Source organism: Saccopteryx leptura, chromosome 1 (genome assembly GCF_036850995.1).
Source record: "Saccopteryx leptura isolate mSacLep1 chromosome 1, mSacLep1_pri_phased_curated, whole genome shotgun sequence".
NCBI lineage: Eukaryota > Metazoa > Chordata > Mammalia > Chiroptera > Emballonuridae > Saccopteryx > Saccopteryx leptura.
In genome coordinates this window covers 197,316,427-197,329,549 of record NC_089503.1, presented here as the reverse complement: position 1 = coordinate 197,329,549, position 13,123 = coordinate 197,316,427, and the positions used below count along the sequence as shown (strand labels likewise).

Here is a 13,123-nt window from a genome sequence, read left to right as displayed (position 1 = left end):
TGTCCTTAGGTGGAGTCCCCAGAATGATTCACAAATCTCGAACTGCCATCCATCTCTCTCTCCTCAGTTTCATATGTGAGCATCTAAGCATGTCGTTACATTACTGCCTGAGTGTCCATAGCTGTCTCACTTATTTTACCCTTTCAAAAACTGATTTGAGAGAGAGAGAGAGAGAGAGATGAAGGAGGGGAGGGAGAGAGAGAGAGAGACATGGAGGGAAGAGAGAGAGAGAGTGGAGTGGGGAGAGAGAGAGAGGGAGAAACATTAAACTGTTGTTCCACTCATTTATGCATTCAGTGGTTCGTTCTTGTATGTGCTCTGACCGGGGATCGAACACTCAACCCTGGTGCACAAGGACTATGCTTTAACCCCCTGAGCTACCAGCCAGGACTTGGCCATCTCACTTTAAGAGCAGGGACCTCACTGATTTCATCATCATTAGAGCCTTGGCACCTAACCAACCAGGTAACTAGCACACAGTAGGTGCTCAAGTAAATAAGTATTTGAATGAATGGGCCCTTGCCCCCAGAGCTGGTCTTCCTTTTGTGTTCCCGATGTGCCTAAAGTTACTTATACTACTGTGCATACGGTCATCGGGCCAAAGAACTGAGTGTCCAGACACCCGCTCCTCACTTCTATTCAGCTGATCTGGGATTCACAATATAGTGTCTCTTACCAGCCCACCACCTCCTCTCTGCCCTGACGTGTACCTGCCCAGCTCAGCCCATCTTTATATTCTTTCTGGACTCTTTAAAAGTCTCCTGCCTGACCCGTGGTGGCGCAGTGGATAAAGCGTCGACCTGGAAATGCTGAGGTCGCCGGTTCGAAACCCTGGGCTTGCCTGGTCAAGGCACATATGGGAGTTGATGCTTCCAGCTCCTCCCCCCTTCTCTCTCTCTGTCTCTCCTCTCTCTCTCTCTCTCTCTCTCTCTCTGTCTCTCCCTCTCCTCTCTAAAATGAATAAATTAAAAAAAAATTTAAAAGTCTCCTAACTGGTCTTTCTCCTTCTAATCTGCCCTCCAGAGCCGTGCTGGCCGACAGGTGCCCCAAGCCAACCACCAGTCTAATTTTACCTTCCAACAGCCATGTTGCCAAAACAGAAAGAAAGAAGTGAAATGAATCTTAATGTAACCCAACTCATTCCAGCTCTTATTTCAGCATGTAAGCAATGTAAAACTACTGAGATGGTTTGTATTTGTTAACAGTATGTCTTCAAACGTCGGGCAGGGTTTTTATCCTTACTGTACACTTCACCTGGGATGGCCAGATCTACGTGTTGGGCGGTCACTGTGGCGAGTGGCTACTGCATGGTGTGATGTGGCGCCCGAGTCCATGTTCCAGGTGCTTCCGGAGTTCAGCATATTCCTGCCTTCTGCTCGATTTCCACCTCTCCACGCGCCTCCTCCCGCTTTCCACCTCAGCCAACGTGTTGGCCGTGTTGTTTCTTCTCCCGGGACACCTGTGTCCCTTCCCATTCCACGCCTTTCCCAGCCCTGGGTGGTCCCCCTGCCCCCTTGTATCTCCACCGTGTCTTCCACTGTCTGGAGTGACTGTCGCCATAGGTGCCTTGATCCGCTCACGTTCCTCTTGCTGAGCCGTGAGGCAGGGCAGGAACCAGCGACCCAGGCGGCTGTCTAGTGAGGTCATGCGTGGGGTCACTCCTGGCGGCGCTCTGAGCAGCACTGCCCCCTTCAGGCCAGCCAGGGCTCTTCCTGTCACATGGTCGTCCCACCTGTGAAGCCTACTTGGATGTTGGATTTAGCTGGGACGCTTCTGCTTTCAATGGACCATGAGTTACAGGTGAGAGAGAAGCCCAGCGTGAGAAAGGAATACCAAGGGAGGAAGAAAAATGGTTTTTCCTCAGATTGTGGCAGTGGGAACAGGGCTCTAATATGCAGTTCCGGTTGGATTCCTTGTGAGGATGTCAGTGAGATAATAACACCTGCGAGCCCCCCGACAGAGTGTCACCCCCAGTCAACACGTCACCTGCGACAGAGGGGGTCATTTTAGTGAGTCAAGGATGATAGTCGAGCCTGTCTTTAGATCCTTGTCCCCAAGGCTGAGGAGTCGTTCTGATTCGATCTTTTCTGAAGAGGGCGTGTGGGCACGCTTCAGAGTGAGTGCCGGTCCCCGTCCCAGGTGCAGGAGAGAGCAGTCAGCCATCCTGAGAACACTGCATTCCTTTAAGTCAGGGTGGACCTGCTGTCCAGGTCCATTCTCAGTGCCGTGTTGTCCGAGGTCAGACGTGGGGTATGATACTGTCCTCTCCTTCCTCAGGTTCTCGACGTCTGGCTGCCTCTGTCTACTCCGAGTGCCAACAGTAGTGAGCGACCGTGACTCCCTGTACATCACACTTCCATCCCACAGACTCCAGATGTAGCACTGGCATTCTTACAGCCACCATGCTCTTCACACATTAAACACTTAGGATGCGTGTGGTGTGATTGTTAAAGCTCCCTCCCTGGTTTTCCTGTCTCTTTACTGTGTATTTGGAGCGAGTGACTCCCCCCCCCCCCCCCGAGTCCCGGATGAAGGCTCAGGTGGGCCACACAAAGTCCTCATGGAGCTTCCAGTTGCTCACAGATTTAGTAGTTTTCATCTCCTGGCCCAGAAAACAATCAAAAGTCCATGCTGGTTGCAATGTTCAATCTTCTCCTCTCTGTCAAGGGGGACCCGGGGCAGGAGTGGCCGGGTCACACTTTCTCTCCAGTGGGTGATCTGATTCTCCCCCCCACCACCTTGCTGAGTGAGGCTCCTGGCCCCTTAGTGTTTGGGATGTGGAGGAGGAGGAGGGACAGGGATGTGGGATTGTTACTTGAGTGACACTCGCGCAGGATGGCATGTTTAAAACCAGCTGGGATCTTTGGAGACAGATGCCGCTCCTGGGCCCAGAAAGTCCTTTCCTTTATAAGCTAGTGTGTGCCAGCCCTGTGTCAGGTGCCTCTGAGCAGGTTCCTTTTGTAAAGCTTTCCAGGGTGACCTTCCCACCCAGCATTCCAATCTGGGCCCTGTGACTTAGGGGCCTTTTCTTGACTTCGGAGAAGAGGGCACATACTCCCCTCCAATGTGGCTGCTCCTCTCCAGCCCGACCCTCTCAGCCACTCTGTTGCTCTGGCCTCCTCAGTCACAATGTGCCCATCTCCTGCAGGGAGCACATGCCTAGTGGTGATGGTGCCAGTGCCATCACGCCTGGCTGGGCTGCACACGGGCGTCACCACCCCCTGCTCTCCCCGGGGACAGGATGGTGGTGAACGTGCGCAGCCCAGCACGGCATTTCCCCGGAATCTTCCTCACACATCCGCTGGACTCCGGGACCCTCACCTTTTCATCCTGGACATCCACATCATGGCCAGAAATTTCTTTCATTAATTTTGTTACCTTGTTTGCCGGGAGGAAAGGGTGTCACCTTCATTTCTGGGGCTGAGATTCACCGAGTCTTCTGCTGGGCTTGTGCCTGGCTCATCCTGCGAGCGTCTCTGGGAGGTGTGCAGCTGCGGGATGACCTGGCAGGAAGGAGGGCTCTTCACATCTTGTATTCGGGACCTGACAGGCTTTCACAGGAAGCTGGGAGGGTGAATGATCGCTCTCAGTGCAGGGTGGGTTTCCAAGGGGCCACGTGGAGGTCCACGTCATTTACAGCCACTTGGCTCAGAGCGTCTGTCTCTTTTTATAGTGATCCTGCCTCTCCCTTAATTTCTCTGGCTACCCATTCCAATCCGCACGGTCAGCCCTTCTATCACAAGACGGTGCTGGATGATCAGTGAATGTGTTTGTGAGGTTTACGTAATGGGCGGCCATTCCTTTAGCTGCTGAGCAATTGTTTGCATGCTGGAGAGTGTCTCCCACTCTCCGACCACACCCCCCCTCCTCAACACCGCACCCTGTGCCTAGGCTGGGGCTGGGGGGTGGGGCTACCATCCTAATGCTCTGTCTGGTAAAGAGCACAGAAGTCACAGCAGCTTTGAAGCCAGAGACGGGCGCACATGAGGGCAAGGCTTGCCGATGGGCGCGTGACGGTACTGTGGACTCGGTGAGAAGGACGCAGGATAAAGGTGGGAAGGAAGAGCTCGGAAGAAAACCACGTGTGGTCTCATGGTTAGAGGGGCTTCGCTAGTACCGCCGGCCAGGCTCAGGCCAGACAGGCAGACGGGTCGGTGGCAAGTCTTCGGGACCTCACCGCGAGACGTGCGGACAGTGAGATCCAGGCTGGCCGGCGGCGATGAGTCAGCGGAGACAGCCAGAGGATTTACAGTCGAGTCCCAGGTAGGGCTGCCCACCGATGGGGCGGGGTCCGCCGCGGACAGTGGCGTGTCATCAGGGGTCTTGTCACGGATTTCAGTGGTGATTCTCACGAGGGTCATGGGACACAGAGGGTGTGTGTGTGGGGGAAGACGTGGCTTTCATCGTTGCCAGCTGGTTCAGAGCGAAAAGAAACGACATGTCGTAGGTGGCAGGCGAGAGGGAAGTTGGAGAGAGGAACCGTCACAAAGCCCACGGAAGATGAACTTAGGGTACCTGCCTTCCGGGTGAGCGACCAGGGAGAGAATTCTTTCAAAGCCAAGGAGTCAAGAGGAAGTCCAAAACTAGAACGACACCAGGCCAAACGCTTTGTGGAGGGAGGCCACTGCGAGTCCCCTCAAGTGGGAGCCGCTGGTGGGGCCCGAGTTCAGCACAGAACCCACGGCTGGTAGATAGACGTGTGTGAGTCTGCAGCCTGCTGTCACAGCAGTCCACGTCCCCTCCCTGGGAGCGTTGTGCCAGGCAGCCCCGGCCATTCCTCGGCACAAGGGTGCTTGGTGCACCATCCAACCAGCTGGTCAGAATGACCAATCCAGGTTTCCACTTTGAACAAAATGGCACGTTGCTGCCTACATGGTTCATGTGATCTGATTTCTCTTGCAAACGCGAGTTGGGACCATTTGCACAACATCAGAGCAGAGCTTCCCGAGCAGACGGATGCTTTTTATAATTTCAAAGCTTGAGCTCCTTTTCTCTTTCCCTGGGGAGCTGGAAACTGACAGGGTTTTTTTTTTTGTTTTTTTTTAAAATATCAAGTTAGCTGTAGCATATGGCAGAGAGCTCCACGAGACTGCCTCCAGACTTTGTGTTTACCGGCTCCCAGCCTCCACAGGAGATGGAGCGGGGCTCCTGATGCACTGCTGTAGGGGCCCCCGTGGAGAACAGCCCAGAGAGAAGCCACAGACGTCGTGCTGACAGAAAGCACAGCGCTCTGTGCAAACCACATCATAGGGGACGCTTCCCTGGGTGCCTTGGTTCCCTTTCTAAGGCGTCCTAGCGACACTTCCCGGCATCAATAACTGAGGAGGCTGAGCAGTCTGTTCTTCAGCTTTTAGTTAGATGGATGCCATCTATTCCGAGGGGCCTCCATGTCACGGTCACCGTGTGTTTGTAAGTCTTCTGCTGGATCCTTACAACAGAAGTTGGTTGGCATGACAAAACCAACCAGCACAGCCTGACCAGGCGCATATGAGAAAGCGATCAATGAACAACTAAGGTGCCACAATTTTGAGTTGATGCTTCTTATCTGTCTCCTTTCCTGTATGTCTGTCCCTCTCTCTAAAACAAACAAACAAACAAACAAAAAACAACAAAGAAAAACCAACCAACGCACACCTCGCCTCCGCAGGCCCTTGGAGGAGAGAGCAGGACGACCCTGTGCACAACACCTGCCAGGTCTCACATTCCTCCTTCAGCACAGACCAGGGAAATCAGGCACTGAACCGCGTAACTGGCTCTGCCTAGTGCAGCACTGAGATCTCGCATGGACGCCTCCTGAGAGAAGGGACCATCGAGGTGGGTGGGTAGAGCCAGGCTCAATTCTTTTTCCACCTAGTGTCCCCAGTTGAACTCATTGTCAGGCATGTTCTAAACGTAGCGTGTGGTGGTGATCATCAACACTTACGTTTCGGTAGAGGGTTTTCTGTTAACCCAAAGTTTTCCAGGATTCACAAACGAGGGAAGAAACACCCCCCCTCCCCATTAGGAAAGAAAAAAGAAGTTCCCTTTAAGATAAATTTTATAGATAAGCAGCCATACCCTCTAGACATGTATATTGTAATGTCCAAAAAAACCAAAACAAAAAACAAACCATAAAAAAACTGCAACGTGGGTTGGGTTCATTCCTGTGTCTACAGGCTACTTTCTCATGTGAGTTCTGTTATTGTCCTTCCTTGCAACCCGCTCACGCTACCCCCTCCCCCCCCCCCCCCAGGTTAAGACACTCCTGCTGGTCACACCCATGTGTGTGGTTTTCCTAAGTGGAGAGGTACAGCTGAGATGTAGCCCTCCGGGATTGGGTGGGAAGGTCGGGAGAGGAAGGTGGGCGGATGCCGGATCCAGTGGAGACACGCAGAGACAGGACTGGTAAACGTGGGCCCGGGGGGGGGGGGTGTGCTGACAGCTTGGCAAGGCGCTGGCCTGTGCCCCAACCCCTCACCGTGCACCCAGGGTGCAGACCACCTGGCAGGTGCAGCTATCTGGGACTCAGGAGAACAGCAAGCCCAGCCTGGTGGTGGGAGGTGCAGCGTTCCGCAGGAATCAGCCGTTTGTTCACGGCTCCATTCCTATCGCCTGGGTCTGCTGACCATGCGTGTCTGCAGAGGCGCAGGACGTTCTGTCACAAGGAGCAAGAACTGGAATGGGAAGGCGACAGGGCTTTCTTCCCGAACCATGGGAGATAACACGACTCCCGTAAGAGGAACCACTGTGTCGTGTCTGCTCGGGGCTCTTCACTGGTCACCATAGGTAAGTGTCACTGCTGCCTTCCCCGAGAGCAGTCCCCCATGATGGACAAGGGGGTCCATCATGCCCAGGGCTCCTCTCGTAGAGGGGTGCTGAATGGTCTCCAAGACAGACAAAAAAAGTGTCGTAGAAGGGGAGGGGGAGCCAATAAAGTGTCGTGTGCCAGGTGCCAGTTCTGTTCGCTATGCCACTGCCCGAGAGAGACGGAACTGGAAACTCACGTGACAACAGTCAGCCCTTGAGGGTCCCTTTTGTATCAGTCCGTGTGTCCTAGACCCACGGGGTGCTAGTTATGGAGGCGTGGGTGCAGCCATGGTCAAGGAATCGTTTTTGGTAGCCTGACAAGTCTTCATTCTCGGTCCCCCCTCCCTGGTATTTTCCATACGGGTCTGAGGAGGATGCTGACTCCTCTACTTTGGGGAGTCTGTGGGGTGCTGCTCACAGCACTGTGAAGGGAGCAGCGTATACGTGTGGGCGTACTGCACATTTGTGTAGATGCTGAGTGCCTGCGTGCCCAGAGCTGACAGTGCTGCTGGGAAAATGGGGTGGCTCTGTTCTCTGGCGTCTCCAGCAGGGTGACGCTCAGCACCCCCCTGAGTCAGTCAACAAACACTCGAGGGTCTGCCTCTGAGCCTGCTGGGCTCCACAGCCTGACTCAGGACCTTGTCAGAGAGTGCCCATTTCTCCAGGGCAGGACCAGAGGAGCCAAGCCCAGGACACTGACCAATAACACCAGGATGCCTTCTTCATTTAAAATGAAAAAAATGACTGCCTTTTTTTTTTTAAAAAAGTATTATTTCTTGTTTTTTTATTTTTTATTTTGTGAGACTTGTAAAATTAAAGTCAAGAGAATGGTCTTTCAGACTTTGGTCTCTTTTTCAACTTTAATGCCAATAGAATACTCTTCCGCATTTGAAACATCACTTCTTTTTTTATCTCAATGACTGCTACTGCACACATCCCTGGCAGCTACACACAGCTGCGCTTTTTCTGCATTAGTGCTTTTCAGAGGGAAATACAGTCCTTCCTTTTCCTCGACACCTTACTTCAGTTAGCCTAACTCTCTGTGCCACTGTGATGTCACCCGGCTCCAGCAGACATGTGTGTGGGGAGTCATTGTGGGGGTGGCGTGCAGTGTCAGGAAGGGAGGTGGACGGTGGCCCAGCAGACAGGCAGGGCTGCCCCGGCCTGAGACCCCGGGATTCGGGGTCTAACGTAAACATACCAGCAATGAACACATGGCTCATCAGTTCCTCTTCCATCTGGCTTATACTTTTACTTTGAATAGAATAAAAAAAGGATAATATAACAGAGGTAAAGGTCACCTAAGTGGGAAAATGGCCTCTAGCGGGACCAGGAGAGACTGATAGGTGAGAATCTCACTCCGTAAGAGCGAGGCTCTGGGCTTTGGTCACTTTCCAGTGCAGAGGAGGGTTGTCTGAACACTTCCCTGGCCCTCCCATGAGCTCCTCACGTCATCATGGCTGTAGAAAGAGTGGCCCCCATTTCTAGGGGGCTCCCCTTGAGTTTTTACTACTGTGTTAGAGCCGGGACGTCAGACTACTCCGGATGGAAACGGCCAACCCCCTGCCCTCTGTGTGGGGTTCGTGCTCTCCTGCCCTTCTGCCCCTCGTTACTTGTTTGGGGACTCCCCCGTGGTACTTACGGGGTTGAGGACCACGGTGAAGAACAGCTCGCCTCCCTGGATGCTCTTGTCCAGCTCCTGGGGGCCCCCGGGGTACTCCTTGTAGAAAATTGTGTGAGTGAAGAGCCCACAGGTCTGTCTCGGGAGAACCTGGGGGAAGAAAGAACCGTGAGGAAAACGTCCCTTCGACCCAGTCGCCTATGGGGACCCAGCCTTTTTTCTTCTCATGGAACATGGTGCACAGCTGGGGGGTGACAGTCCAGCTCCTAACAAAGGCCCAGAAAACCCTGCTCCCTGTGGGAAGACGGGATGACATCCAACCACCACAGGAAGCTGAAGAATGCCCTTTAAAACCGGGAAACACTGTGCATCAGTTCAGATGCTCATCTACTTTAAATCTCCTGGTAAGTCCTTCTGTTATGAAGCCTCCTGTGTTTCGGCAACTTAAGAGGTAAAACAACGAAGAAGAAAAATGAGGCTTAAACTCTCAGGGTGTCTGTGCTGCTTTGTGTTCCTAGCAGGAAAACTAGGGTGGATCCTTTCTGCAAATTCTATGGGGCCAGCCCTGCTTGGGTAGCTTGGTGGGTTGGAGCATTGTCCGGAAGCGCAGAGGTTGCCGGATCGATCCCGGGTCAGGGCACGTACAGGATCAGATCGATGTTCCTGTCTCTCTCTCTCTCTCTCTCTCTCTCTCTCTCTCTCTCCCTTCCTCTCTCTCTCTGGAATCAATACAATAAACATTTTTAAAAAATTCTGTGGAGTCAGTTATTATCTGACTGTGATTCTTTGGGAATGGCATTTTGAATTAGAGCAAACATTTGAGACACAAATCTCAGTGTCAGCTACAGCTGGAAGGGCCCCCCCGCAGGCTGTGGCAACACCCCCAGATTCCAAGTCAGAGGCCCACCAGCCCCCAGAGTAAGAAAGAGTATATTTACACTGGGTCCTTATGCAGTTTAGTAAAGGGTCGCCAACAAAATGACAGGAGGTCACTGAGTAAAAGTATCTTCTTCCTCTGTTCACCAGAGTCATGATTTCTTTCAATGATACACATCTGTTATGAGGACATTCCCCACCCCCACCCCAAATTCTTTCAGCTCTCCTGGTCAGTATCAGCACAGCCACAATAGCAGTGTGGGGGGAAGCCGTGTGGGGTGGTGCCGGCCCTGGCCGACTCGACGCCCTGACTTCTTCACCGCCCGCATTTGCCACGGTCTTCCTGAGGTAGCGGGAAGCGAACAGGTACACTCTGGTTCTACAGACTCTCATGCGGGCTGATGGCCATCCCACTCCCTGTCCGGAGCAACTCAGTCGTACCTTCTCTGTCCTGGCTCCTAGTGCACCTTCTGTCCAGTGAGTGCTTTCCCAGGATGCCCTGGGCAGGACGCCCCATACCCCTTGGCCTTCTGCAGACAGACTGCCTCTCTTTCTCTCACTTTAATGTGCATTCAGGTTAACCTTCAATCTGGCCCCCGGGAAGTGTCCTCAGGACACGTAATTCTCAGCTCAGTCAGCGGGTCATCTATGAGGCTGGGTAAAATCAGAACTTCACACAGTTTATTTAAAAAACATGGCACCTTGGTAAAGGTGATGTCCTTAGAGGCTATTTTATCCTGACGGAATCATTGAAAGATGTTCAGTTTGACAGCTGAGGATCAGCTCTGATAATGTCTACGTTTAGAAGGATGACCCATTCTCATAACTCATTAATTCCAGGGCCAAAAAGAGAACTAAGGGAAAAAGAGCCCCAGCTGGATGAGAGACAGTCCCTAACGATTCACAGAAACGCTGTCTCTGGCAGGTAAAGCCTCGCACAGCGTGTGTTCATTATTGAACACTTACTCTGAATGCCACGCAAGTTCCCCGCTTGCTCTCCATTTTAAAAGGGTGTGATTCTGAATCACTTTTAGGATTTGGTCTGAAATAGAGAGAGAGACAGAGAGAGAAAGAGAGCTGTCTTTGGGGCTGGATTGCCTGGTTGATTCCGTGCAAAACGGAGAGAAAAGATAAAGAAGTTTGAGTTTTGTCTATTTCTGAAGTTATTTGAAGTCAAACACAGGGGTGGGAAAGTTCTAGGCTTTCCACAGCCACTCCTGGGAGAGCCAGAGGGGCTGACAGCATAAGTCACCATGAGTCTGGGGCAGTCAGCGGACCAGGAGGGGCTGACAGCATAAGTCACCATGAGCCTGGGGCAGTCAGCGGACCAGGAGGTGACGGGTGGGACAGCGGACAGGAGGTTCCGCCACCTCTGTCTGACTGCGTCACCAGCTGCCCGCTGGATCCTCCCCCAGGAGCGGTCACCGGGAGCCTGCACACAGAGTTTCCCAGGATTGCTGCCCACGTGGGGCCACAGGACGGGACTTGTTAGAGCCTTTACTACCCTGCCGGACTGGTGCCCTTGAGGCACATGCGAACTGTGCTTCAGGAGATATGGGAAGTGGACCTCCCTCGTGCGACTGGGACCCGGGAGGGCCCAGTCCCTCAACTCTCTCTGGCCACCAGCCGACAGCTCGGGGCCCAGGGAGTCCACTTCCAGTAAAGAGGAAGGCAGACTGGGATCAGATGTGGCCACCGTGTCCCCGTCTGGCATTCACAGCAGTGTCTATGTAGTGAAAAGTCAAGGTGAGAGGTGACCTGAGTTAAAGGTCGTTCATTATGCATTCTATAATTTCTCAGACATTGGGAAGCTGTCAGATACAATTCCTTCTAAAAGGCAGACACCTGTTCAGACAGTGTGGCAGGGAGCGACGCGGCCTCACCGTGGACGCTCTGCACGGTGACCCTCTCAAGCCCGCAAGTCCAAGCCAGGGGGCCATGCTAACTTCTCCGGCACACTGGAGCTTTTGATTTGGGGAAAATGTGAAGGTTTCATTACACACTTCGGGAAGTCTCACAGCGTGTTAGGGGATGAGGTATCCTGACAACGTCTGCTGGTGGCCAGTGTACAAAGCAGAACAAACAGCACACAACAGAGGAGCTCTGGAGGGAACTGGACCGTGGACCTCAATGTTTTCATTCCCCCTGCCTCTCACCCGTGCTTGGTGCTACGATCTGCGAGGGGTCACGTGGGACGGGACCCACGGCCCGGAGCTGCTGGGCAGGCCTTTTGTCTGAAGGCCGAAAGTGAAGAATGCTGTCCAGCACATGATGGAGGAACACAGTTCACGTGCAGGGCCGGTGTGGGGTTAGGCTGCTAACTTGCTGGGGGGGGGGGGCCGCTGGCCTCTACCCCTCATCTACAGGGGACAGGGGATGTGTCCTCCCTGTCAGAACAGCAGTGGTATGGGTGCAAAAGCAGTTGTGAGCTACACTCGGAGGAGGAAAAGCAGGTGGCTTTAAGGAAGCCCCCTTTGCCGAGCCATGACAGATATACTTCCCGCAGCCCGGGGCTGCTCCTCACAGTCTGCCCTCCCTGGGTTCTTTCCTCCAGAGCAGCTGGGCATGGGTGGGGAGGCACTGGTTGTGTCCGGCGCCCGCCAGGGCACACTCACCATGATGTTCCTGTGGATGAAGCCCTTCCGGTGTCTGGCCGGTTTCAGATGTGGGTACTCCTCGGTGCTGGTGGTCCTGATGCCCCACACCTTCCCCCAGGCCCCGTACAGCTGGCTGTGCACAGGGTAGACGCCTGAGTGGTGCGGGGCCACCGCGTAGGCCCCGTCTGTGGGGATGCCGTGCTCCTGAGACCAAGCAGACGCGGTTAGGATGCGGGAGGATGGCCTCGACCCTCGCTTTCCCCAGGACGCTCGTATGCACGCTGCTCATAAGAACTAGGGGGTCAGGGGCTATGCAGACACCCCAGTGCTGTCAGCCTTTGGTCTGGTGCATTTTCACCAAGGAAATCAAAGTTGGTTTTGCATCTCATTTGCATAACCGAACAACTTTCTTTGACTTGTCATTTGCTTTTCTGATGTTCTTGTTTAATAAAAAATAAAATCAATCACATGCTTCTTTTTTGTATTGCTTCATATTTGTTTTGAAATATTCCCTAATTTTTGTATTACGGTGCATTGGCTAAAATCCACCGTGATGTGTTTGGTAAAACAAAGTGATAAACACGTCAGGGCCTCCGAACTCCCATCAAGCCCGGTAGCGTCTGCCCGTCGGCTGCTGACGCGTGCACACGTGAGAGGTGCTGGGATGGAACAGCGGTCAATGAGGAACATGCGAGGGCCTGTCACAGCCTCCTGGTCACCTCTGCTCACAGTTCCAGTAAATTCACTGACAGACACTTGGGACAGCTACACTCAACCCTCCCCACACAAGAAAGCCAGCATTTGTCAGAGGGACAGAACGCACCCCGACATCACTAGACCTGTCACAGCAGGTTACGTTGCCCGGCACCCAGTTTCTACCAAGTTGGCCGCATTCCCACTGGTCCCGCAGCACGCAGGCCAGTGACAGACAATGCCCCCTGCTGCCTCAGTGACATTTTATAGAGCGGTTTCCTGGGAAGGCCAAGCCCTGGTTGCGGTGCAAGTAGATGGTACTAAGGAGCCAAATTGTCTGGAAACTCGGTGCATTTGAGGTCAACCTTTTGTACCTAAAATGAGTCCAGTTAAAAAGAAAAAAAGCTCCAAATTACACACACAGCTTTCTGCGACTCAGTGGGTCCTGTAAATTCCCAAAGTAAATCTGTGACATCTGGGTTCTTTTGAAGGAACTCAGACACCTTCGAGTAAGAGTGAGTGTTCTTCCTCTGAGACAGTTTGTGAATTG

At 53.2% G+C, this 13,123-nt stretch overlaps 1 protein-coding gene across 5 annotated transcripts in view; it reads right to left on the bottom strand.

Annotated features, from left to right (window-relative positions):
- Positions 1-13,123, bottom strand: part of LOC136405170 (bifunctional heparan sulfate N-deacetylase/N-sulfotransferase 3-like) — an 88,595-nt gene that overhangs the window by 32,314 nt on the left and 43,158 nt on the right. For 4 of the 5 annotated variants that reach the window (XM_066384268.1, XM_066384282.1, XM_066384299.1 and 1 more), the window contains exons 5-6: positions 11,899-12,084; positions 8,429-8,557 (exon numbers count right to left, since the gene is read on the bottom strand). In XM_066384268.1, the coding sequence (XP_066240365.1) occupies positions 8,429-8,557; positions 11,899-12,084 (315 nt within the window). The remainder of the gene's footprint in view (positions 1-8,428; positions 8,558-11,898; positions 12,085-13,123) is intronic. The other variant, XM_066384290.1, reaches the window with a different exon arrangement.